The sequence below is a fragment of the Suillus clintonianus genome, assembly GCF_016758775.1.
Source record: "Suillus clintonianus strain FC179 chromosome Unknown DEU56scaffold_175, whole genome shotgun sequence".
NCBI classification, from domain to species: Eukaryota; Fungi; Basidiomycota; class Agaricomycetes; order Boletales; family Suillaceae; genus Suillus; species Suillus clintonianus.
In genome coordinates this window covers 26,543-51,534 of record NW_024539399.1, presented here as the reverse complement: position 1 = coordinate 51,534, position 24,992 = coordinate 26,543, and the positions used below count along the sequence as shown (strand labels likewise).

The window sequence follows — 24,992 nt, the reverse complement described above, 5'->3', positions numbered from 1 at the left end:
CGCACGCCGAGACTCAGAACACCAACTCGTAAGAACCGACAGGACGGATAACTCTTCAGTAGTTGGCTGGGCAAACTGAAAGCCCAGATGATCTGCGTATTTACAAAACAGTACCTAGTGCTGCTCCGCCATCACAACTCGAACTGCAGGCACCTTACTGCTTTCTGTACCAGATCTCACCACTAATCAAGTCTTGGTCCACCGTGCACATGACTCCTCTCGCTTGCGCATTGACCCGCCTCCCAAGCACATCCTAATCGAGAATCGCTCAAATATTGTTACTCTTAGCTTGCCAGAAGCTCGTGTGGACAGTCACACCGATAGTTTGATGCCATCTGTACAAGCGCAGAGTAACTGTCTTCCATATTATCTACAGTCTACTTCGTATTCTTCCCTCATGTAAGCTGTACCAGAAGACTACAAAGTGCACGAACAATGCATACCGAAATAGCAGCCCAAGCATCCATATATGCGTCAAGGGCCTCGACGACGGCATTAGCGTGAGTGACACCCCCGAGTTCGGTAATTCGCATTACCTTCTAATCTCGTAGCTTCATCACCGTCCAATGAAGGCACATCCCCCGCACCAGTCCCTGAAATACCCTGGACGCCCATACGCAGCAAGCCCTATTCACCCACACCATCATGTCCATTCCAACCCCACCCGTCAACAATCTCTGCAACCCTAGTATAAACGCCTTCCACGACATCCTAGGTCTCGACTGGGCCCTCCGTTAATTCCTTCCATCTCGCGGGAGGTGGGGTGAAAATGTGCGGGTGGTCGAGAGGAGTGAGTGATCATGTCTTGTATTATCGTTCTTCTACTGGCATTCATTTTTTGAATTGGGAGATGGAGGACGTGCCTGTCCATAAGTTCAAATCGCTAACATGGATTCAACAGACACATAAGGTGTACGATGTGCGATCTGTGATATGCCACTACTCATCTTGCCTGCGCCGTCTAATGTTTCCTCACTGCTTCACTCGCTTCACCAATGTCAAAAACAGGCGTCTTCTTCCTGTTCGGCGTAGGCCGCCTCGCCTTCATCTGTTTCCAACCCCCAAAAGCCCTGGCTATACCCGCTCTGCACAGGCTCACACGGAGTACAGGAATTTACGCCGTGTGACCCGATAGATATCTATCACGAAGATGACTCTGCCTCCTGCGTTCGACACTTGTGCCAAGACGTGCCGTGTGCGACGCAACTCAAGTCAAGCTGTAAGGCGTTGGTGGGTATCACCAACACGTTGCCGTGGGCGAACGTCGCCGGGTGGAAAGTGGGTGGGATCCAAAGGAGAAGCCGTCCTTCGGGACCTACGACCCATCCCTCCTTCGTCGGACCGGAAGGGGCTGGGGCTTCAGAATCCGAGAGAAAGGACGAGGCGGAATGAAGGGCATGAGATGGGTCGGGTGAGAAGCATATTACGGATGCGAATAGTTGGTGCCGGTGAAGACATTCTAGGTCCCACACCCGGATGGTCTTGTCTTCTGAACCAGACACAATGTGTTTGCCATCGGGTGAGATTGCAACGGACATAACATAACGAGTGTGCCCTCGGAAAGGGGCACCCACTGCCTCACCAGTCTTCATATCCCACACCCGGATCGTCTCGTCGTCTGAGCCGGACACAATGTATTGGCCATTTTGCGAGATTGCGACAGAGCGAACCCAGTCAGTGTGCCCTTTGAGAGATTTCAAGGCCTTGCCAGTCCCAATATCCCACACCCGGACGGTCTTGTCATCTGAACCCGACACGACACATTTTGCATCCGGCGACACTGTAACAGATCGAACATGGTCAGTATGCCCTCGGCAAGAGGCATCTGATGCCTTTCCAGTCTCCGCATTCCATATCCTGACTAGACCGTCTTGTGAACCAGAAACAATAAAGCTTCTATCCGACGAGATTGCGACAGACGAAATGCGAGTGCGCTCTTCAACTTGGAGAGGAGTACATGATGCGTTGCCATACACCGCTGCATTGTACACCTGAATCATGTCATATGAACCAGACACGATGCGGGTTCCATCCGATGAGATTGCGACGGAGTTAACAGGAGTGGTAGTGTGCCCTTGGAGAGGCGCACTCAATGCCTCGCCAGTCCCCATGTCCCACACCCAGATGGTCGTGTCTTCTGAACCAGACACAATCTGCTCGCCATCGGGCGAGATTGCAACAGACAGAACGGAGTCAGTGTGCCCTTGGAGTGGGGCAACCAATGCCTCGCCAGTCGCCATGTCCCACACCCGAACTGTCTGGTCATCTGAACCCGACACAATGCGATGCCCATCTGGCGAGATTGCAATAGAATTAACGGAGCCAGCGTGGTTTTGGAGGGCGGCAACTGATGCCTTGCCCATAATAGTGTCGGCACCCCACACCCGAATCGTCCTGTCATCCGAACCAGAGACTATGCGGTTTCCATCCGGCGAGATGGCAACAGATAGAACAGAGTCGGTGTGGCCTTGGAGAGGGGATCCTAATGCCTCGCCAGTGTTCAAATCCCACACTCGGATTGTCTGGTCAACTGAACCGGACACAATGCGGTTTCCGTCCGATGAGATTGTGACTGACATAACAGAGTTAGTGTGCCCTCGGAAAGGGGCACCCAATGCCTTGCCAGTCTCCATATCCCACACCCGGATCGTATTGTCGTCCGAACCGGACACGATATATTTCCCATTCTGCGAAATTGCGACCGACTGAACGAAGTCGGTGTGCCCTTCAAGAGGGTGGCCAAATGCCTTGCCAGTCTCCATATCCCACACCCTGACTGTGTCGTCCTCCGAACCGGACACGATGCGTTTCCCATCCTGCGAAATTGCGACCGACTGAACATAGCCAGTGTGCCCTTCGAGAGGGTGACCAATTGCTTCGCCAGTCTTCATATCCCACACCCGGATTGTCTTGTCTTCAGAACCAGATACGATTTTATTTCCATGCTGCGAGATGGCAACAGATAGAACAGAGCCGGTGTGGCCTTGGAGAGGGGATCCTAATTCCTCGCCAGTCTTGAAATCCCACACCCGGACCGTGTTGTCCCATGAACCTGACACGATGCGCTTTCCATCCGGCGAGAATGTGACAGACGTCACGATGCTTGTGTGGCCTTCGAGAGGGGCACACAATGCCTCGCCAGTCTCCATATCCCACACCTGGATCGTACAGTCTGCTAAACCACATGCGATACGTTTTCCGTCTGGCGACATTGCAACCGAGTAAACATAGCCATTTGCGTGGAGTATCTTTTCCATCTGAGGCCAATTTACAACACGGCCAGCAACGATACGGGGGGTGTGAGGAAACTTTGCAGCGAAATTGCGAAATATTCTCGACTGCGTTGGAGCGAATGGTAGGGCGGACAAGTATAAATGAGGAGTGCTGCGTGAAATGGTGGCCGCGAAGGTTCGAACGAAGCGCAGCGTGTCCCTGGTAGCATCACTAACATTCACGGACTCGGCATGACCCTATGACCACCCCACTACTCGTCAGCATCTATTGCGCGAACAATATGCTCAAAACACACACCGTGGCCCAATCTGCGATAGACAAGAGTGAGTCTATCGAGCCACCAATACTTTTCATCAGAGCCAACGCTTCTAACCACCAAAGGAGGCGCTCTCCATCGAAGAAAGCTTCAACTTCCTTAGCGAGCGATGATTCAAAGGACGAACCGCCGATGTGAGTCCCCCAGAATCGACATGAGTATGATAGCTCGGCCGGAATGTATTTTTTTATTCGCTTCTCCAGGTCAGGGACGGAAGAGTTGGGCAAGTATGAATTCTCCAAGGAGCAGATGTTGAAGCGAAGTCCGCGCTCCATGACTCGAAGTGAAGCAAAAGCAAGATCACTCTGTACCGCCTTTGGATCAACGAAGAAGTCATGGCTCCGCGATGTGTCTGTGAGGAAGTCGTAGAAGGACGCGTGGAGAGGACGAATGGGAGAATGAGAATCCGTTATGCTGGTCAAAAGCGAGCCCAATGGCCCAATGACCCGGTCAACTTTATAACGACTACGCCCATCGGGAAAATGAAGTCGCATAACCTCTAACGCAGGCATGGGAAGTGGTTCCAACGAGGCAAGGATTTGCCCCATCACTGAGCGAAACACAGCGATAGATTCTCCGCGTTCGTCCTCTGGCATGATTTCTGCTAAGATGCGCGCATACATAACATCCAACAGGCGTGTTCCTTTTTCAGATGTTCCGGCAACTACAGAGTCGAAGCGATCTGTCGGATCCAGGCTAACTCTGTTCGTACCCTTGATATACTCGCAGGCGAGCCGAGCCCATTCAAACAGGCCATCACATTTCAAAGCGAGTGCCTCGAAGTGCGCGTCATTGAAGGTGTGACGCAGAGCTTTCAGCCTATCAGAGATGTAAACCTGGATGTCATGTTCAGTGGATGCAGCCGGGATATCATCATCCATGGAGATATGGCGGACATGTGGTGTACCCAGGGCATCGCGAATATCTTGAAGTGGACGGGAAGTGACGATGATACGGAAGTTGGACGGAAGCGGGGATAGCGGGGGGGAAGAAGTGTCGGAGTCGCCAGCAAGCAGATGAAGAATTTGTTCCCGGGATTTGGGGTCGCTACTTTCGTCCAACGCATCGATAATGATCACTGCGGGCGCAGTCATTGCTTTCGAAGCTTCGCCGATTGGTCCTACGACTAACTTCTGCCATTGTCTTGAGATGTCTATCGCATGCTTGAGCTCGTTATCATCATGAACCACGCGCGCTAATGCCCCACGCATGGTAATATCGCAATCGGCCAAGTCGCGTGCGATCGTGGTGAATATCTTTTCGTGGCGGCGTTCGGCTTCCCTTGTGCGGTCGAAACAGAAACAAGCCCGCATGCCCCCACGCTCATGAGACCAGTTGGCAATGGTATGTGCGATGGCTGATTTGCCTTTCCCCGCAGTGCCAGACAACCATAGGACCCGCTGCACGTCTTCTCCCGTGCTACGGATCCAGCACTTGACTTCGGACAGAATGTCTTCCCGAGTGCCTGGGAGACAATTCTTGGAGGTATTCCGTCCAGCACCAGGCACATATTCCATGCCGTTAACATCCAGGTCCTCAGCTGAATTATCGGTATCAGATTTCAGAGAGGGCTCAAAAAGAACTGAAAGGTATTCTTACCGATACGGTGGACAGTCTCAACAGTGGTGAGAGCCATTTGATCTCGTAACTGTTGCATGAGATCGTCGAGAACATCGTTGTAGCTTTGGATCGCGGCCTCTGTTTGTTTCAAGACGTGCTTGCCAAGTCTTCGCCCTATACAGAGAGATTAAGTCTTGGGCGACAATACGGTGGGAATGACTTACAGAAATTCGTCATCTCCGAGTAATATACAATGAAGTCGGCACACTCCAGCGTCTGTCGCGCAATCTTTCCGCATATCTCTAGCATAGACGCAATCCTAGCCAATCCATCTCGTTCCGTTAATAAAGTATAGACGTCTGAGATCTTCTTGAGGAGACCAAGAACAGCATCATCACGGTTCGCCTGATCGATGATCATCTGTCACGAAAAGCCTGGTTAATCTGCGAAGGTAATGATATAGCAAAACCCACCTTGGACGCGCAAGTCAAGATACTCAATGCTACCTTTACGTAGGGATGCACCTACGTAAGAAAGTCAGTCACGTACGAAACAGAGATAGAAGATCGTACATCAGCAAGTTCTTTGGCAATGGTGTTGAAGACCTTCAAGGGTCCAAGCAACACGGAGACTGTGCTGATCACACCGGAAACAGGTTGTAATTGGTCGGGTGCTGAAGATGTATCTTGGATGATTGGTGGGACAAGACCGATGCCTGCGAGACCTGTGGTGGCGCTAGTGATTTTTTCGTTCACAGACTTCGGGTCGAGATGTTCAGCCTGATATCATGGACGTTAGAACTTAATCGAAAGAATATTCCCAACTACATTGGTTGAACTTACGTCTGCGGTCCTTGGATTTGGGGACAGCTCAATATTCGGCTCGGGAGTGGGAGTGATGAGTGGTGAAGGATCCTGCAGTATCAATCATCGCACACGGATATGCACAGAGTTGAGATTACACATACCTGGGTTATCTGAATGGGTGGGATATGTTGTGCGCCGGAGGTTGCAGCGGTGGTTTGAGGGTTGGGAGACTGTCGAGCGCTTCGAGCGCTTCGTTGGAAGGGGTTGGGCACCTTGGCGAAGAACTTGCGAAATCTTCCCGGGGATCGTCCACGAGATTCATTCCTCGAGGGCGAGAGAGGAAACGTCTGTAACGATTAGAAGCGATACATAGTTGTGAATACGAAAGTACACACATCATTGGCTGGCTCCCTGCCTCTCTCCTCCAAATGAGGGTCGGAACGACTTTTCTTCAGCCACCCGTGTTTCTTCCGAGGAATATTGTCTTCATGAGTCATCGAGGAAGTTGGAAAGACAAGTGAGTATGAGTTTGCTTGGTGTAGAAGGAACGAGGAAGGTGGTTTAGGGCACGCAGAATGGACAGGCGGCTGTTCGCACAGGATATTTACATAAACGACGAACTTGGGTGTTGGAAGCGCCCATTATCGATTGGCTGGGTTAAATTGATGCATGGTGGAGATTAGCCAATGATATATGGATGCGGATAGTGGGGAGGGACAAGGGTTGATCATCGTGCACTATGTTGTATCTGGTACTTTGACGCTGAGAGCAGTTGAACACTTGTTTTAAACACGAGTTAGCCAGATTATCATATGGACGTGGGCACGCCAATACACGCAAAGGACTTTGCAGAAACATTGCTTATGTAATCAAGAAGCAGCCAGCAGATGATGCATATGCATCGATGATGAAGAGATCACATCAGCAGTGGGTACATATTTTTCTCTGTTCCACGAGTGAACTGGACACAACACTCACCAGTATCATTGCAACTGGTGACTTTTTTTTCTAAGTACAATTCATTGTCCCCGCGCACGTTCTCATCCCTTTCTTGCTCAGCTTTTTCGACTACTCGGTGACATCAACTTGAGAAGAGGTTTGATGGATGGTATCTCCACTTCCGTGTTTTGGTTCGTCTAGACCTAACCTATGTTTCCTTTTTTTCACTTTTCTGATAGAATGTGCCCTCGCTGAACTCAATCACTGGGTGCTAGAAAGGTCACAGCAGTCAAAACGCGCATATGTATAATTACTTGGGTTTAATCAACAGTACATGAACACATTGTACGCTGATTCGGACACTCAGCGCGGTCCTTGAAATTTAACATCAGGCCACTATGGTCAAGTCTGTGATTTCGGGCGCTGAAAAAGGTGTGTTGTAAATTGGATTGGACCACAGCTCTTGACGTCCTGGTCTGTTCGTATTCCAGTCAAGAGCGCTTCTACACAGCGCTTCATAATCATCTTGATAGCGTTCTTAAAGACACGCTGCATGGCGATGATTATAGTGATTATTCTGTCATGCCTGACGGTGAAGAATTCGTTGTTGCCCTTCAAGCTGCAAACAAGTCTCTCTTACTGTTGGCCAGGAGCACGAACGCCTCTGGCATGGTTAATGTCTATGTTTAATTTATAGAGGATGGCGCAAATCGCACACACTGATTCAATCCAAATCTAGTGAATTTGATCCCGTGTTTATCGTGTATCTCAGCTTAACAGGTAAAACAAGCATATCTTGTAACTTCTCTCTCAAAAATTGTTCAGCAGGCGAACATGTCACGTTTGCTACGTACGGGCTGCACGCATTTGATTGTCAACACCATCATTTCCAGTGGAGCTAGTTTGATGCCGTGCAACCCGCATGATGGTGAGCAGTCTCATTGATGTCTAGAGGCATCGAAGGTGATTAAGAACACGTTGGCTGAGTCGCGGGGCGAACAGAAAGTGGAGAATCTTGACCCGACTTTAGACGGATTTGATGTATTCACGAGAAATTCAATGACGTTCAAGAATAGGACAGGGTTGGACAATGGGTTCGCCAACATCACGTTTTGGCAAGTGCAAGTGCCCGCTGTGTCCCGTGATCATGGCCGACTTATCGATAACTTTAGGCAGAACGACCAATGTAAATCCATCAGTACACATTTTGAATTGTCAACTGTATGCCCGTCGGCTATGGATCATGCGAGGTTCTGCGGTGTCTCGGTGATCCTCCGGCGGACGCCAGAGAAGGTATACGAACAAGACGAGCCCATTCAACTGGACGATTGCGAAATATTTCAGACGTGGCCGCAGTATCATAATCGTCGATAAGAGACTCGCAACAGTGTACAGGTATCAGTATTCATATCCATTTTCGTCAAAAGTCATCTGGTGAACAATGCTCGCTGTCACAATTACTTATACCCGTCAAATTCTTCCTGACTCGATGTATTCCTATGAGTTAATTCCTGGCGACATACCCAGTTGAAACACGAACAATAACTGTGAAAGTGGTGTGAATATATTCAAATAGTACTGGGGAAGGTGAGAGCGCGAACTATGAGACGTGGCAATACCTGTAAGCCAAATGCAAAGGGATTCTATGAAGATGGCCTGACCGATTCATCAGCCATAAGTTTGGGTGTGGTGAGGGCGTTTGGGACTCACAAGGGTTGACAACATGGCCACGAGCACGATTATATTGCTGTTCAAAAGCGCATGCTTTCTGAGGATGAACAAGACTGAATAAATTGGATCAGGATCACGTACATGTCGCGGGAGAAGGAGAGATACATTGAGAGCAAGTCGGGGATATCACTCCGAGACCTGTGTGAGGGAAGAGCAGCGCTTGGTGACGTGCATGTAGCATGTACCGTGCACGCACATGAGTAAATAGCGAGCGATATCCTGCATTGTTAACGAAGGCATTCAGTAAGCGTCGTTTTTTGGCAGTGATACGTTCACATACATCGAGGTTCTCGTCCGGGGCGAAGTTCACTGAAATACAGCATGTCAATTCATACTTTTATATGGCACGACCGAAACAGGGATGTCCACTTTAAATACCATATCATCGATGTCAAAACCGAGTATCACAGAACAAGTACATTCCAAACCTACCAAGAATGTAGCCAGAGCCGCTGAACTGACAAGTGAGGACGAAGAAGAAGCAAATCCTAACAGTACGCACTGTATAGATACTGGTGGCAGCACATGGTATATCTGTCATGATCTCACCCTCGTATTAGGAAATAAAGCACCACTAAGTACCGCAAACTCGTGGCTGCTGCGACGTCGTCAGCTGAATATTACATTTGTTCGAGCACGTCGGGTGGTAATCTGTCGTCCATAAGCAGCGTACCTCGGTATTCCGTTATACTACTCACTAACACATAGGTACCCATCAGAAGAACACTCCAGCACATGCTCCATGTTCTAAAAACATAAATGCTGGTGCCATCGTAGCAGGAGCTTTATGGCATGTGCGGGGATTGATCGTAGAGCAGAAGCTATTTCGGATTGTATCTGAGTGGGAAAATGAGAGCTGAAGCTTGCAGTCGGGATGAGAAACACCCCTTGACTCTGAGAGAGGTTCAGGACAATATTCTGAACGCCGTGACGCCGATGGATGAACAACCCATGAGTTCATGGCAGTTGCCGCAGCAGTATCTGCAAGGTCTCGGCGCCAGTACTTACTTTCCAACCTGGCAAAGCACTCGAGCACGATAGATTTTATAGCAACCAATGCGTATATCCGGCATTTCTGGCAAAGTCACGCAGTAAGCGACATGTGTCAGTGAGTAGGTCTGCTGCACGTCCACATACCGTGGGGGTCTCGTTCGAGCTGAAGGTCACAGAAGCACAATATGTCGGTCCATTATTGGGATACGGCACAGTATAATAGGTTCGTGGAGATGAGAAAAGAAGGGACATGTCGTATAACAATAAAAAGGTTTTTTATCCTTGTCCAGCGCAACCGAAGCAGGAATTTCCATTGTGAACAATGTATTAGCATCAATATCAAAGCCAAGGCGTATCACGGCACAGGTGGATTACCTCTTCGTGGACTGAATAAGCATAATCATGTCTGGATAAGCGAATTTAACGGCGGACGGGAATGGATATGGACAATCCTACCCAGAATGTAGCTAGAAACGCTGAGATGTCAAGTTAGAATGAGAAAGAAGAAGCGGTTTAGACAATACGCACTGTATAGGCACTGGTAGTGTATGTTATATGTATATGTTATCAGGTCTGCTTGCATGACAACATCGAGATTCATCATCCTGAGTGATTCGTCGATGGCACACCAATGGGTAGGTTGAAATCCGAAACAGGACACTTTTGCGGTGAATCATGGACAGACGAGAGCGTAAACATAGACCTGATGGAAAGAAAATAGCATGTGGGGACCAGTGAAATCGACGGGGTAGCGGGCAGGCGGAACTGCGAGACAGGACAATTTGTTGGAGAAACGCGGGCAGATAAATTCACTGATGGGCTTTCGACGACAAATGGCATTCGAGAATGAGTTCATGTCAGTGACGTTTGAGTTGAACGTCCAAGTATAGCAAATTGAAGTCTAATAATAGCCTCACTCTCTTGACCAATTGCAGCCATTGGTCACGCCGAAATTTTCACTGACTGCAGGCGCAACTTCAACCAGACGCACCTCTGGTCCACAATAAAAACATCTCAATCTTGAAAAGTATTTCCACAAGGCTCATATGCCTATGTGAAAATCCCGATCGCCCGATTGGTCTTGCATGATATCTACTACCCGCTGAGCAGATGATAATGATAACCCGGTCTTCCTCCGTCATACCTTCTACGTACGTCCCCTTCTCCTTCTCCTGCTTCCCCCAAGCTCACATCTACAGACGAACTCACATCCCCGCTCCCATCATCTCCCACCCCACCATCCATGCACCCATACCTCCCTAGACCCCCATTTCCGCTCCGGGGTATACCTAGGCCTCGGCATGTCCCACCTTGTGCTCAGTATGATGCCTGGAAAGCTCCTCCCGCTGATGGAGCTGTTTGGGTACAAGGGCGATAGGAAGTTTGGATTAGAGTTGTTGGAGAGGGCTGGGGGGTGAGGTGCAAATGGGCGGGTGGTCGAGAGAGGTGAGTGGTCGTGTTTTGTATTATGGTTCTTCAAATAGCGTTTTCGAATTGTTAGATGGAGCCCATAATGTCTGTACAAAGTCCAAAACGCTAACATGAATTTAACAGACGCAGAAGGCGTCCGACGTGCGATCTGTGATATGTCACTACTTATATTCCACCTTGTTCTCTCTGCGTTTACATTTGAAGGAGTGGATGTGCGTAAGGCTGCGAGGGTGTTGGAGTGGAATTTGAAGAGGTATCCGAATGGTGCGTGTGCATTTTGTGTTGTTTCGCTGCGTTGTCTGATGTACCTTCGCTGCTTCACTCTCTCGCTCCACCAATACTAAAACAGGCGTCTTCTTCCTGTTCGGTGCAGGCCGTCTCGCCCTCGTCCGTTCCCAACCCTCAAAAGCCCTCGCCTACTACGCACGCGCTGCACAAGCTCAGATACAGTACAGGAATTTGCATCACATTTCGTGGTGGGAGAGTGCCGTTGCTTGTTTGGGGCTTTGGAGGTACGTTTCAGCTCTGTGTGTTTCGCTGGTTTTGTGCTGTGTGGGGTTTGGTTTTTGTGTAGGTATATGCGTGCGTTTCAAGGATACTGATGGGTTCTTTTATGCAGAGTCGCAGAAAGCAGGTCGTGGTGGGGGAAGCTTGGAGGCGAGGCTATGGTGAGCTTCCCTGCCCTTCTTTTGGTTTGTTTTCGCTTATGATTGTCTTCGTGCGTCGATCTTTCCCCTCTATCTCTCGATCTCTTTCTGCCCAATTCCTTGACCTCTCTACTCCCCATCCCTCAATCTCGTATTGTCAGTTCGGTGTATCAAGTGGTCTAAAGCAATATACACATACGGCGAGGCAGCATGCCTAGCCACGCTCATCGAGCACGCACAAGCGAAGAAGTTGATGGAGCGTGTCCAAGGGCTGAGGGAGAAAATCGCAGGGAAGAGTATTCCTGTCGAGATGTGTTTTTCGCTTTCATCTACTTGCTTCCTGCATGCTTCCCCCCTCCCTTCCATCCCCAAACCAACCTCCAACCCATCCAAAAACCTAACGCTAACCAAACACAGAAATCCGTCGCCTGCAAAGCCCGCAAATACCTCTCCCAATCCGACAAACTCCTTCTCCCAGCCCTAGAGCTCGCCTACGTATTCCACGCGATCGCCCATGCGCCTAGGGAGGTTATTGTGAGGGAGATGATTCCTGCTGTTGGTGGTGCTTGGGGGTGTTGGGGTCGGTGCTTTCGTCGCAAGGGAGTGAGAGTGGTGGTAGTGGGATGGGTAGTGGGAAGGCGAGTGCGGTTAAGAAAGGAAATCATAAGAAGCTGGAGTCGCGGAGTGGGTATTGGGATGATGTCTGTCTTGCACGGTTTTTGGAGGGCGTATGTTGGCGGTTTGTGGCATATCCGGTGCGTATGTGTTTTTGTGTCGGGCTTTTTCGTTGGGATTAGCGTGTTTGGGCACTGGCTCTTTCTTGCTCTAGGAGGTCCTGATGATCTCGAGGATCGTTTTCGTGATGAGTAACAAGCTCTCACCCGTCACCTCGTCTTCCAACAATTCTTCGCGACCGTTCAATACTCTCACTGACGCACGTCCATCTAGGACCCGGACGCTGAGCTCGAGCCTGACGAAAAAATCCCGTTCTCACCAGAGGACGCGCGCGCGTACTCGGAAGGTGCATTCCTTGCTGTCTTTGAGCACGGACCTGACGTTGAGTTGGACCACTATATCGTGTATTTTGCGCGTGAGTGTGTTTAGCTCCGTTGTTCATTATGAATTTGCCAACTTTCTGATTTGCTTTTTTCGTAGATTTTGAGTACGGAAGATTGCTAGCGAGATCAGGCGACAAGGATGGCGCAAGGACTCAGTTTAATCTTGTGATGTCTGGAAAGCCGCTTGAGGTGAACGCTGCTGGACGAAAGGTACGTCGACTGACTGCTGCTTTGGATTCGTCAATATTTGTCGATCTCATCACTGACGGATTCCTTTTCAGAGTAAATACAGTTTAGAGGTACGAAACGTGTCCTGGAGCAGAACGAACGAGGCTGACTTGATTGTTGCAGAACGCACTTCACATAAGGACGAATGCAGCGCTAGAAGCATTAGATCAGAACCGCCTGTTGTGATACCCGTGCATACTGACGGATTCAGTTTCACGTCATATCTATTCGTATATCTATCGATACGTGCTGTCCTTCTTTCTATCCGCGCGTGGTGGTTTTGCTTACTTGCAATTGGGTGATACCTGCATACCTACATACATATTGTTGGTTTGGGCCTGGGGGGGCTTGTGGGAGTTGCGTCTAGATCTCTGGCTGAGCTGGGCGATCTTGATGCATATGAACGTTTTACGAGTTGACATAGTATACTCAGGGGGACCCTTGTGCTGTCGGTCAAATAAGGGACATTTTGAATGCTATGGTCCAGTTTGAATCTTCCGCATCTTGTCTGATTCTATGAAACATTGATCAAACATGACAGACATACCATCGGACGCCCTTCCTCCTGCTGGTATGTGCGATACATTTTGTGTCACATCGTATCGACTCATTTCATACCCACAGGCACTCCGGAAGAATCATGGGAACTTCTACTACACGGCTCCATACGGTGCGGAGCCGCCCAAATAACAGGGACTGCTTTAGCGGCCGTGTACAACATTTCCACTCCCATTGCAGATTTCTTAGATGGCAATCCATGATGTCGATCGCAATGGAAATCAATCCGAGCACCTTCGACTTCGAAAGGCTGAAGTGGAAGTGACCGGGACGACTAAAACGCGGCAGTTTTGATACCGGCACTGCCAGCTTATATGAAAGCAAAGCATGTGCAGCGTTGAAAGATGGCGAGAATGCTGATGATATCATGTGCTGGCAGTTGACAGTCCATACTGTGACATATTGAATTCGCTTTTTAGGTCTGGATGACACAGCGAACCCGCTGCAGGTCCAAATGCTTCTAGGTACTTTTTCCTGTCATATTTGCACAAAGATCTTAATGTTTAGCGGTCCAAAACGACATACTCATACGATGAAGCAGGATGCCATGCTGGGAAAATACGCAGAAGTCGATGGAGCGCGTGCATACAAGGACTGAACGATGAGGCAGAGAACCTCAGGGAAGAATATTCTTGTCGAGGTGCGTTTTTCGTGTTTTCATGACTTCGACGCTGGTACTATCCCAGTGTTTCCCAGACGGCATCCGTTTACGACCACAACTCGCACATTGCGAAGCCCACGCATTTGATCCATCATATGCCAGTAGAGCAGAAACACAAACCCGTATTCGTTGAATGATTGCGAGACGTCCGTAAACTCCGTGCATGCTTGAGTTGACAGGTAGTTCCAGTAGTAATGTAATATGACATTGCCCAGACATAATTTTATCCTCCGGAACACGAAATAAATATGGGGACGAGTTCCTACACATATCCTCCAAATCGCCTATCCTTAAATACCACAACGAAACTCAAATCAAATATACACATGTCCCCTGCCCACTATCCAGGGTTAATCACTTGGCCGGTTTCCAGTGCTACACATCTCCGCCAGTCAACGCATCTGCACCAGCCTGGAAAGCAATCGACGTCATGTGTGTCCCCCCGTCGGACCTGGCCACGAGCTTGGCGCTATATTCACGAACGCTGAGGATCAGACGTGGTCCCAGCACACACATCTGGAACACCTGGGAAATGTAGAGAATGCCAGTATACACATCACCTCCCAAAGTAGATGTGAACTGTAGACATGATCAGGAGTGGTCAGATGCAGATGCCAGTCGCAGGTCAGCGCACCGGGATATTCGGAGACAGTTGTCCAAGAAAAAAGCAAGCCGTGACAACAAAGCTAGCATATGCGGAACTTCAGCGAAACAAGACAACGGCATACAAATAACTGAGCTCACGCTAGAAAGTACAACACGTGACTTTGCATTAGCACCGTGAAACAGTCTCCAATGGTCGATCCACTCTGCGATTGTCGCAGTTCACGGAGGTGTTTTATAACAATCCGGACTGCAAAAAAAAAGGCAAGGATCTCCCATATTGCAGTGGGTACCATCGTGCACAAATTCAGATCCAACTCGTTTGTGTCAAAACTGTGAAGACAGATATGGTGACCAGAAAGCACGCCCTCCCCTGGTATTTTTCCATGAGTCCCATGTGCTCAAGTCTGTCAACAATAATGAAAGCTTACCCCCTGAATAACCCAGGTTTCCAATTATCGCCACAACTCCAGTGGAAATCGTGGAAACTAGCAAGAGTGCAGCAAGAAAGATGAGCATCTTGCTGGATCGCCCATACATGGCGTGTATCCGAGTCATCATGATAACTTGCATAATATATCAATCAAGTCAGCATCAGTGAGGTACGGCAAGTGAGCTCACCGCCCAGCATGGCATTGACGACGACAGGTATCCATGTTGTTATGAAATAAATGATGTTGCCTGGAAAACCCAGTGTCAGATGTGCATTGATCGACTCAATGTTTCAAATGAACTTACAGCTGTTGCAGTCATGTCTAACTATCAAGCTGTCTGAGATTGTTACTCACCCCTGTGTAGGAATGCAGTTAGTAGTTGAATGAGAATGAGAATGTCAGATGTCGCTGCCAAATACCCACTACGTCTGCCACCGGGACTGGGATAAGGACTGCATGCTGCCAGTCAGAATCAACGAACAGTGTATTTGGGGATACATACGTAGTACATAGGTGCTGATTAATATGGTTTATCAGTACAGTGCGGTGTCAATGCGTTAGCCTTGGAAACATACAGAGAATATATCATTCCAATGGAGCGGACCTAGCATATGTTGAAGTCAGCACAAGATGTCAACTACGCTCATGAAATAAACGTACACAAATATACAGAATGGTCATGAAGGACCAGCGTTGCCTCTGCCCCGAGTCAGCCGCATTGTCCTGTTTGCTTCTAATATGGGACTCTGCTCACCCAGATGAGTTCGAACTGTTGGAGCATTCTTATGTGAGATTGCTGCACAGGTCATAACTTAAACATCGACTTACCTCTTGTGCGAATGTTAATGCTTGAATACTGTGGTAAACATATCAATGATCCACTCCGAAAGTATTATCTCGTTCACCCCAATCGTATCCCACCACAACAGCAGATGCAACTGCGAAACCACAGTCAATGATAGTGAGAAGTCAACATCATCATCAGACTTGCTCTTCACAAACCTACAAAATAGCTAGTAAACTGAGAAGAACTGAGGAACGGCCACCAAGCAGGATCATTTGAGACGATGATGGTCATATCAGGATGGGGCGTATGGAGTTCGTACAGACCTACCACCATCCAGCGCTTTTATAATGATCAGGCTGGACAGTGGCTATGCCTTGAATCACAACCTTTATTGATCACAGAAAGTAGAAAGGGAATAGTAGTGAGAAGCCGTCGTTCGAAGAACTTTGATGTAACTTACGTCTGAAATCCGTGGAATATTTGAATACCGAAAAATCTATTCGCGATGAAACTTGCTGTTTGGGGGATTTTGGATCAGTTCCATCAGTAATCACACAACGTTAGCTATCGATGAACATACACCAACCGCAGGACTTCATTATATCTGAGCCGTGTAGTGACAGAGAACGGACCACTGTGATGATGAATGTGCAAGGGCCAGAGTGATATTTGCAACATCAGACAGACTGGTAGGAATGCCAGAGTTAATACCTACGTTGGCGTGGCCATTGATTATCTTCCCCAGACATCATCTGATCACAGCAGTGATGTACCGGGCTTGGGTGGGCTCAGTTTGCAAGACCAGTCACGGAATTCTCACATCAAGGCTATGCGTCGCAGATGCGCAGAGCTTCTGAACAGATTGATGGAGGAGCTGGATAGTTGTGCGATCGCCGATGCTGATTTTCCGCAGAATCAAGGAAAACTCAGGATTCGATCGTGTCGAGGTGCGTTTTTGTGTCCGTTATCGCCTTTTTCCTTCCTTCCTAGACATGCCTTAGTTGCCTGTTGACGGGTCTCTGAGGTTATTGGGCGGACGGGGTTGATTTGAGACTCATCGACAACAACGACTCGACGAGTTTGCGGAGTAGTACTGGGGAAAATTTTAAATTAACCGAATTGAGCCCGATCGGCCAAGCCTCGGCATTTGATCGCCCCCACGCGTGTCGTGCCCAGCACGCACTAAAATATCAATGATTCAACATGTCAGTGCACAACAAGGAGCATTGGTTATCATGAGCCCTGCGTCAGCTTCCCAGATAACATGATCAAGTTAACCCGCGCACTGCAATTACAGGAAACCATGTGCATGATCTCTGATACATTCCCGAAGCGGCCTCGGTCACAGCCATTTCATTACCGACGCTGCTGAAGGACCAGGGTGCGTTTCTTTCTTCTACTACCCATTTCAAACTTCTCTATGCGAATCCAATACCATATCTCATACCATGTCAAATGCCATACAGAAATCCGACCAGCTTTGTCTCGTCGTCTGAAATGCTTGGGTCACTTCCGAGGTAAAGTTTCGACTCGGATCAAAGGTTGACGAATGGGTGGTAACTCCGTCTGGTCTCCTAGACTGAGGCTTGAGCTGACCTCTTTCTAGTATGACCTCAGAACCACAGACTCTGACTGCTCCAGGGTCCATCTGCATATATCCAAAGTAGTACCTACTACACCTGCGCCACCACAGTCCAAACTCCAGGTACTGATTGCTGCCCCAGACCTCACCGCTAATCAAGTCTTGGTCCACCTTGCACATGACTCCTCTCTCTCGCGCGTCGATCTGCCTACCAAGCACATCCTACTCGAAAATCGGTTGCTTAATTTTACTCCTAGCTTTCCAGAAGCTCAAGTGGATAGTGAGGTCGACAATGCGACACTATCTGCCACTTACAAGCGCAAAATTACTCTCTTCCATCATATCTCCAGTCTACTTCGTGTTCTTCCCTAATTGAAGCTCTACCAGAAGATTGAGAGGTGCACAAGCAATGCATAACGGAACAGCAACCCAAGCGTGCATATCCGCGCCAAGGGCCTCGACAACGGCATTCGCGTGAATGGCATTCTCAAGTTCGGTAATTTGCATCACCTCTCAACCTCCCAGTCGTGGCTTCATCATCGTCCAATGAAGGGACGCCCCCTGCACCAGTCCCTGAAATACCCTAGACGCCCGTACGCAGCAAGCCCTCTTCGCCCACACCACTACGTTCAACTCAACCCTATCCGTCAGCAATCCCTACGACCCTACAAACTCCCTCGACGACATCTCAGGTTTCCATTGGGCCCTCCACGAATTCCTTCAATCTCGCATGCACGAAAGCGATCCAGACAAGTACTACCGTCTTCTTCACTCCCACCTCAGAAGCTGAGATCACTGCAGACAGAGATTGTACTTTGCGACTGGATATGGTCTTATTCAATGCGTGAAGGTTCTTGGCTGGCATTCATCAGGGAGGTGTGCGTACTTCGTTCTTTCTCCCTTTTTCTTTCACTGATATCTTAGTACGATCGCATACACTCAGATTCAACATGCGTACCACCATCTCCATATACCACCAACTAGGTCAATAGATCGAGACGGTCGACGCAGCATATGCTATTACTCACCCAGAACTACTACCTGCTAGGTATATGCATGTGTTTCAAAGATACTGATGCGTGGTTTTCCGCAGAGTCGCGGAAATCAGATCGTGGTGGGTAAAGCTTGGAGGCAAGGCTATGGTGAGTTTCTGTTTCCTTCTTTTGGTTCATTTTCGCTTATCATTTTTTCTTTCGTGTGTCGATATCTCTCGGTTTCTTTCCTTACAATCCCTCGACCTCTCTACTCTTCATCCCTCAATCTCTCATTATCATCTCAGTGCACCTAGTGGTCCAAGGCAACATATACATACGTCGAAGCGACGTGCCTACCTACGCTCGGCAAGCATGCAGAAGCGAAGAAGTTGACGGTGTATGTCCAAGGGCTGAGGCAGAAAGTCGCGGGGAAGAGTTTTCCTGTCGAGGTGTGTATTTCGTTTAAATTTACTTGCTTCTTGCATGCTTCCCCCGTCCCTTCCTTCCATCCGTCCACCCATCTCCATCTCCACCCGGAACCCAACACTAACTAAACACACAGAAATTCGTCGCCTGCAGAGCCCGTAAATACCTATCCCAATCCGACAAAATTCTCCTCTAAGCCCTAGTGCCCGCCTACGTATTCCACGCGATCTTCCATGCGCCTAGGGAAGTTATTGCGAGAGAGGCGTTTCCTGTTGTTGTTGGTGTTTGGGGGAATTGGGGTTGGTGCTTTCGTCGCAAGGGAGTGAGAGTGGTGGTGGTGGTGGGGTGGGCAGTGGGAAGGCGAGTGGGGTTGAGAAATCAGATGGTGGAGTCACGTAGTGTGTACTGGGCTGACGTCTGTCTTTCACGGTTTGTGGAGGGGGTGTGTTGGCAGTTTGTGGTGAATCCAGTGCGTTTGTGCTTTTCGTGTTTCCTTTTTCCGTTGGGAATAGCGTGTTCGGGCACTTGGACTTTTCTCGCTCTAGGAGGTGCAGATAATTTTGAGGATCGTTTTCCTGAGGAGCAACAAGCTCCCTGCCCGTCACCTCGTCTTCCGACAATTCTCTACATACCTGTTAATACCCTCATTTATGCACGTCATCTAGGACCAGGGTGCTGAGCTCGAGAAAATCTCCTTCTCACCACAGGACGCACGCGCGTACTCGGGGAGTGCATTCCATGCCGTCTTTGAGTACGGACCTGCCATCGAATTGGACTCTTATGTCGTGCATCATGCCCGTGAGCGAGTTTTGCTTTGTCGTTCGTTGAGAATTTGTCGACTTTTCTAATCTGCTTGTCTCGTAGATTTTGAGCACGGAAGGCTGCTGGCACGATCGGGCGACAAGGATGGTGCGAGGCAGCTAGTTCTACCAGTAATATAACATGATATTGCCCAGATATAATTTTATCTTCCGGAACACCAAGTAAATGCCGGGATGTATCCTCTAAATCACCTATCTTTAAATGCCACAATAAAACATAAAATATACACATACACGGTGCCCAGTACCCTGTGTTGGTCACTTGGGCTGGGATTGTTTTCGGTGCTACACATCTCCGCCAGTCAATACATCTCCGCCAGTCAATACATCTCCACCAGTCTGGAAAGCAATGGGTGTCATGTGTGTTGCCTCGTCAAACATGGCCACGAGCTTCGCGTCATATTCACGAACGCTGAGGATGAGACGTGGTCCCAGAACACACATCTGGAGTCCCAGTAAAAGGGTGAAAAAGCCGCCATAAACACCTATTCCCAAAGTATATGTATACTGTAGACGTGATCAGGATTGGTCAGATGCAGATGCTAGTCGCAGGTCAGCGCACCATGATATAAGGAGACAATGCGCCAAGAGCGAAGAAAGCCACGGCAACGAAGCTAGCATATGCAGAACTTCAGAAGAACGAGATAACAAGATACGGACCACCGAGCTCACGCTAGAAAGTACAACGCGTGACTTTGTATTAACACTGTGAGACAGTCCCCGATGGCCGATCTGCTCTGTGATTGAGATTGTCGCAGTTCATGGAAGCGTTTTATAACAATCCGGACTGCAAGACAAAAGGCGGAAATTTCCCATATAGCGGTGGGTATGATCATGTCGTCAGTCAGTTCCAATGAGTTTGTGTCAAGATGGCAATCGCAGACATGGTAACCAGAGAGCACGGCCTCCCCTGATCGTTGTCCATGAGTCTCGTGCGCTCAAAGCTGTCATGAATAATTAAAGCTCACCCCCTGAATAACCCAAGTTTCCCATGAACGTCACAACTGCGGCGGCGATCGTGGCAACCAGCAAGAATGCGGCGAGAAAGATGAGCATCTTGTTGGATCGCCCATACATGGCATGTAGCCGAGTCATGATGATGACTTGTATGATATTTTAGTCAAGTCAGTATCAGTACGGTACGGAGGTGAGCTCACGGCCTAGTGCGGCATCGATGACGATCGGCGCCCATGCCACTATGAAATAAAGGATGTTGCCTGAACAATCTAGTGTCAGATGTGTACTGATGGACTCAATGCTTAGAATGGACTTACAGCTGTCGTGGCCATTGTGCTGTAGAAACATCAAACTTTTAAGATTGTCACTCACGTCTGTGTAGGAATGCAGTTAGTGGTTGAATGGGAATAATAATGTCAGGCGTCTGTGCCGAATACCCACTTGATCTGGCATCGGGAATGGGAGCAACCCTACATGCTGCCAGTTAGAATAAATTAACAGAGCGTATTTGGGGACACATACATATTGTGAACGCGCTGATTGTGACATATGGTATATATTAGTACAGTGCGGTATCAAGTTGTTACCTTTGGAAACGTACAGAGAATACAGTATCCCGATGTAGCGTACCTAGCATATGTTGAAGTTAGCATAAAATATCAACTGCGCTCATAACACAACGTACAGAAACATAAAGAATGGTCATGAAGGACCAGCGTCGCCTCTGCACAGAGTCAACCACATTATCCTGTTTGCTTCCGATATAATACTTTGCTCACCCAGATGAGTTCGAACTGTTAGAGCATCGTGAGATGGCTGCGCGGGTCATGAGATCAACCTACCTCTTGTGCGAATGTTAATACTTGAATACCGTATACATGTTTGAGTAATTCCCTCGGAAAGCATTATCTCGCTCACCCCAATCGTATACCACCGAGACAGTAGACGCAACTGCGAAACCATAGTCGATGATAGTGAGGTGTCAACATCGTGATCCCACTTGCTTTTACGGACCTGCAAAATAGCTAGCAAAACGGAGACCGCTGATAACCGACCACCAAGAGGGATCATTTGAGACGATGTAGGTCATATCGGGATGGGACGTATGGAGTTCGTGCAGACCCACCACCATCCAGCACTTTTATAGAGATGAGGCTGTTTCGGAGATAGTAGTGTGAGAAGCTCTGCATCAGTTTCAGTAATTATGAAACATCAGCTATGTATTAAGATAGACCAACCGCAGACCTTCATTGTATCTGAGCCGTGTAGTGACAGAGAACGGACCATGATGATGGTGGATGTGCAAGGGTCAGCGTGACATTTACAGCATCAGACAATGAAGAGACAGACTGGTAGGAATGTCTAAGTTAATGCCTACTTCGGCGTGGCCATGAGTGATCTTTCCAAAACATGATCATAATGCGGTGACCTGCCGCGGTGGTTATGAGTGCCACATGTACCGGGCGCGGGTGAGCTAAGTATCAAGGTTACTTAGGGAATGCTCACACCGAGGCTATGCGTAGCAGATGTGCAGAGCTTCTGGATATATTGATGGTGGAGCTGAGCGCTGAGCGCTGAACGTTGCAATTGAATATTTGCGTGATTGCTGATGATGATTCGATCGTTTTGTTTCCATTGTAGATCTGAGGTAATTGGGCGGACAAGGTTTACTTGAAAGTTGAGAGTCTTGAAACATTAAATTTGAAATTCGTGGGATAATTATTACTATAAACTCGCAATAATTTTTTGTAAGCTATGAACATTATCGTGTTTATGTACATCTACCTCTAACTTGTGATAAGTTATCTGACTTAGATGCTATTGTGTATATTTGTATCTAAGTTAGGACGGGAAGGTTTCCCTGATGGAAGAATCACAGCACAAACACACGAAATACCATGTAGGTAAAATGTGGGTAAAGTGTGAAAATTCACGAAAATATCACGATGTTTTCTGTTAGATCTTCTCGTCGGGCAATTTGCCAGAAGTTACAGACTTTGCCTGGAATCTAAGACATGTTTGCCTTACATTTTCCGTACAATTTACGCAGAATTTCCTTACATAGATACATTCACCGCAGGCTATAATCACGCTTCGACATAGCTTGAAAACATGCACAGCGCTTCGGGATCCAATGCAGCGAGCTCAATAATATAGAAGAATGATACAGGAGACATTGATGATAAGGCGGACAGGCTGATTGAGAGCAACGACACGTCAAACGCCCCCACAACATCCCATGCAGTCAAGCCCCGAATACAACTTCAACTTTCCGACCCCTCTTTCGTACGGTCCTCCAGCCGTGCCAGCAGGCCATCCATATGGCGGAATGGTTGGTGCACATGGTGTGGAGGCACATAGTATGTACCCAGGTGGTCGCGGTCCTGGAGGAATGCCAGGTGGTCGTCCAGTATCTGCTCCAGCCACGACACTAGTGCCTTCCCGCTGTCCTGAGTTCGAGCGCCCATCTTCAGTCCTTCCCGTCGTCGATCCCAGACTCTCTGCCAGCGTTTCTGGGAGTGTAGGTCCAAGTGCCTCGACAGAAACCAATGGCGGGTCTCAAAAGTTGAAAGTTTCGCAAGTCTTAAGCCAGATGGCAACTATCAACCGTCGACTAGATCTTGCGGAGAATCAGGAACTGCAACACGCACAGGAAGTCCGCGCACTGGAGATGAGATGTGCTCAGCGTGTCGAAGCCGTGAGGAATGAGATGAAAGCCGAGATAAGGAGCTTGGAGGAGTCGTTCGAGCAGAAAGTTGCCAGTATGGTCGCAAGTATCGAGAGTCGCGTTGATGGAGGAGAAGCAGCCGGCGCTGAGAGTGATGAAGAGTTTGAGAGAGATGTCGAGAAGATCGAAAAAAGCGCCCTCGCGTTTGGAGATAATGGTCTAAAGGTTCGCAGATCAGTAGAATTAAAAGGGAACACCGCAGTACTAACCAGTATACTACACCATTTGCAGGCAGTTGTTCGGATCGTTTTTCAGATGCTGATGGGAATCGCCAAGCTCACTGCTGATGTTCTTCCTCCATACCCGAGTGACGACGACAACTGGCCGATTGATCCTGCCACCCACGATCGTTTGATGCGGTTCCGCTGGACAGAATCTCATCAGCATTCTGACAATCACGCCAATATCCTGCGGGTCATTGCTTACATTCGTCAGCATGGTGCTACCGTTTGCGCTGGCAGCGGTCCCGCTCTCCGTGACATAAGTGAAGAGGATCTGCATGAACGCGTCGTCAAGAAATATCAAGAATTACAGAAAAAAAAGCGCAGCCATACCGGTGTGAACACGACTGCAATGGCAGGTACAGTCAACAACGCTCCCGTGTCTGAGTCGGCCGTAACAGTCGCAAAACCTTCACGGTCTAAATTACAGAGTCGTGCAAGAGGCGTGAGTCATCATATTGATATTATAAATATCATAACTGACCTGTATACTATAGAAACTTGAAGTTCGTATCCGAAAATTTGAGAACCTGCCCGAAGGGTCAGAGTTTGGAGATGAGAAGTATCGCACAGCACTTACGGAATCGTTGATGTCCCAAGATGAAGACGAGGTCGATGCGCAGGGACAGAAGACCGGACGTTTCGTTTCCCATGCTGGAACATATCGGAGTGATATTGTAAGTCCAATAACACCCAGCAAAATTGACACTCACGCCCAAACAAATTCAAGATGGTGAAATTCTTGGCTGCAGTGGATGAAGCGATAGACCCAAACCCACCTCCTCGCTTCACCGTTCGTGTTAAAGGCGATCCGAAAGAGCTTCCTATCTTGGCCGCCAAGAAAATCGAAAATCGAGCGCGCCGATGGATGATATCAGCAGAGTGGCTCGCACAAGAAGAAAACAAGAAGTACGACTCACCTAGTTATATCCTGGATAATGGGCGCGCATGGGGAGATCCGAAGGATCCTGAGGAGATGATGGCGGGCCAGAAGCGAGTCAAGGAACAGAAGAGACTGATTGCGTCGAAGAAGCGTGTGAAAATTGAGGAGATGGAGGCGAAGAAGAAGGAAACTGGGACAAAAAAAGGTAAAGGAAAATCAAAGGTGATGAGCGACAAAGGGAAGGGACGAGAGAGTATGCCCGCTCCAGCACAGCCAGTAGCGAGTACTAGCAAAGCTCGTGAACTGCCTCCTGCTGCAGAGTCAGATGATGAATTCAGTGACTAGAAAGGTGCGCACCTCATCTAATCTCCATCTTCATCTTCTAAATAGTCTTCAGGTTCGTTCCCGGCCTGT

The 24,992-nt window shown here is 48.6% G+C and overlaps 9 protein-coding genes across 9 annotated transcripts; 5 read left to right on the top strand and 4 right to left on the bottom strand.

Moving 5' to 3' along the window:
- Positions 1-5,904: 5,904 nt before the first annotated feature.
- On the bottom strand, positions 5,905-6,727 carry DEU56DRAFT_905396 (uncharacterized protein; the record flags this gene model as incomplete). The annotated part of the gene is made up of 3 exons (XM_041356714.1): positions 6,312-6,727; positions 6,078-6,263; positions 5,905-6,024 (listed from the first exon to the last, which is right to left on the bottom strand). The coding sequence occupies exons 1-3, from the start codon at positions 6,411-6,413 to the stop codon at positions 5,905-5,907; spliced, it is 408 nt and encodes a 135-aa protein (XP_041201369.1). The 5' UTR covers positions 6,414-6,727.
- Positions 6,728-8,359: 1,632 nt separating this feature from the next.
- Positions 8,360-9,917, bottom strand: DEU56DRAFT_985179 (uncharacterized protein; the record flags this gene model as incomplete). The annotated part of the gene is made up of 8 exons (XM_041360046.1): positions 9,724-9,917; positions 9,595-9,661; positions 8,867-8,895; positions 8,783-8,805; positions 8,668-8,724; positions 8,566-8,623; positions 8,457-8,511; positions 8,360-8,400 (listed from the first exon to the last, which is right to left on the bottom strand). The coding sequence occupies exons 1-8, from the start codon at positions 9,829-9,831 to the stop codon at positions 8,360-8,362; spliced, it is 438 nt and encodes a 145-aa protein (XP_041201368.1). The 5' UTR covers positions 9,832-9,917.
- A 918-nt stretch (positions 9,918-10,835) lies between these two features.
- Positions 10,836-13,129, top strand: DEU56DRAFT_749051 (uncharacterized protein; the record flags this gene model as incomplete). Its single annotated transcript, XM_041349402.1, has 12 exons — positions 10,836-10,993; positions 11,024-11,037; positions 11,107-11,274; positions 11,360-11,522; positions 11,630-11,678; positions 11,833-11,961; positions 12,075-12,229; positions 12,301-12,412; positions 12,606-12,747; positions 12,813-12,925; positions 12,997-13,014; positions 13,067-13,129. Coding segments are annotated over 12 exons (1,284 nt in total), but the record flags the coding sequence as incomplete, so codon positions are not given.
- Positions 13,130-14,328: 1,199 nt separating this feature from the next.
- On the bottom strand, positions 14,329-15,635 carry DEU56DRAFT_190671 (uncharacterized protein). The gene is made up of 6 exons (XM_041344990.1): positions 15,504-15,635; positions 15,387-15,446; positions 15,197-15,331; positions 14,907-15,138; positions 14,797-14,848; positions 14,329-14,741 (listed from the first exon to the last, which is right to left on the bottom strand). Exons 2-6 carry the CDS (start codon positions 15,394-15,396, stop codon positions 14,538-14,540), a joined length of 633 nt encoding a protein of 210 aa, XP_041201366.1. The 5' UTR covers positions 15,397-15,446; positions 15,504-15,635; the 3' UTR covers positions 14,329-14,537.
- Positions 15,503-16,501, bottom strand: DEU56DRAFT_842148 (uncharacterized protein). The gene is made up of 9 exons (XM_041355029.1): positions 16,432-16,501; positions 16,202-16,359; positions 16,105-16,137; positions 16,028-16,047; positions 15,954-15,968; positions 15,860-15,898; positions 15,702-15,803; positions 15,623-15,651; positions 15,503-15,555 (listed from the first exon to the last, which is right to left on the bottom strand). Exons 2-7 carry the CDS (start codon positions 16,317-16,319, stop codon positions 15,720-15,722), a joined length of 309 nt encoding a protein of 102 aa, XP_041201365.1. The 5' UTR covers positions 16,320-16,359; positions 16,432-16,501; the 3' UTR covers positions 15,503-15,555; positions 15,623-15,651; positions 15,702-15,719.
- A 933-nt stretch (positions 16,502-17,434) lies between these two features.
- DEU56DRAFT_919647 (uncharacterized protein) lies at positions 17,435-17,940 on the top strand (the record flags this gene model as incomplete). The annotated part of the gene is made up of 3 exons (XM_041358301.1): positions 17,435-17,476; positions 17,528-17,542; positions 17,593-17,940. 3 exons carry the CDS (start codon positions 17,435-17,437, stop codon positions 17,938-17,940), a joined length of 405 nt encoding a protein of 134 aa, XP_041201364.1.
- A 25-nt stretch (positions 17,941-17,965) lies between these two features.
- On the top strand, positions 17,966-18,654 carry DEU56DRAFT_190589 (uncharacterized protein). The gene is made up of 5 exons (XM_041344989.1): positions 17,966-18,161; positions 18,220-18,321; positions 18,370-18,446; positions 18,512-18,552; positions 18,617-18,654. The coding sequence occupies exons 1-4, from the start codon at positions 18,115-18,117 to the stop codon at positions 18,550-18,552; spliced, it is 267 nt and encodes an 88-aa protein (XP_041201363.1). The 5' UTR covers positions 17,966-18,114; the 3' UTR covers positions 18,617-18,654.
- Positions 18,655-19,263: 609 nt separating this feature from the next.
- Positions 19,264-20,102, top strand: DEU56DRAFT_842127 (uncharacterized protein; the record flags this gene model as incomplete). Its single annotated transcript, XM_041355028.1, has 3 exons — positions 19,264-19,437; positions 19,634-19,766; positions 19,833-20,102. Coding segments are annotated over exons 1-3 (292 nt in total), but the record flags the coding sequence as incomplete, so codon positions are not given.
- A 4,090-nt stretch (positions 20,103-24,192) lies between these two features.
- On the top strand, positions 24,193-24,782 carry DEU56DRAFT_706501 (uncharacterized protein; the record flags this gene model as incomplete). The annotated part of the gene is made up of 2 exons (XM_041347418.1): positions 24,193-24,372; positions 24,426-24,782. Coding segments are annotated over 2 exons (537 nt in total), but the record flags the coding sequence as incomplete, so codon positions are not given.
- Positions 24,783-24,992: the final 210 nt, after the last annotated feature.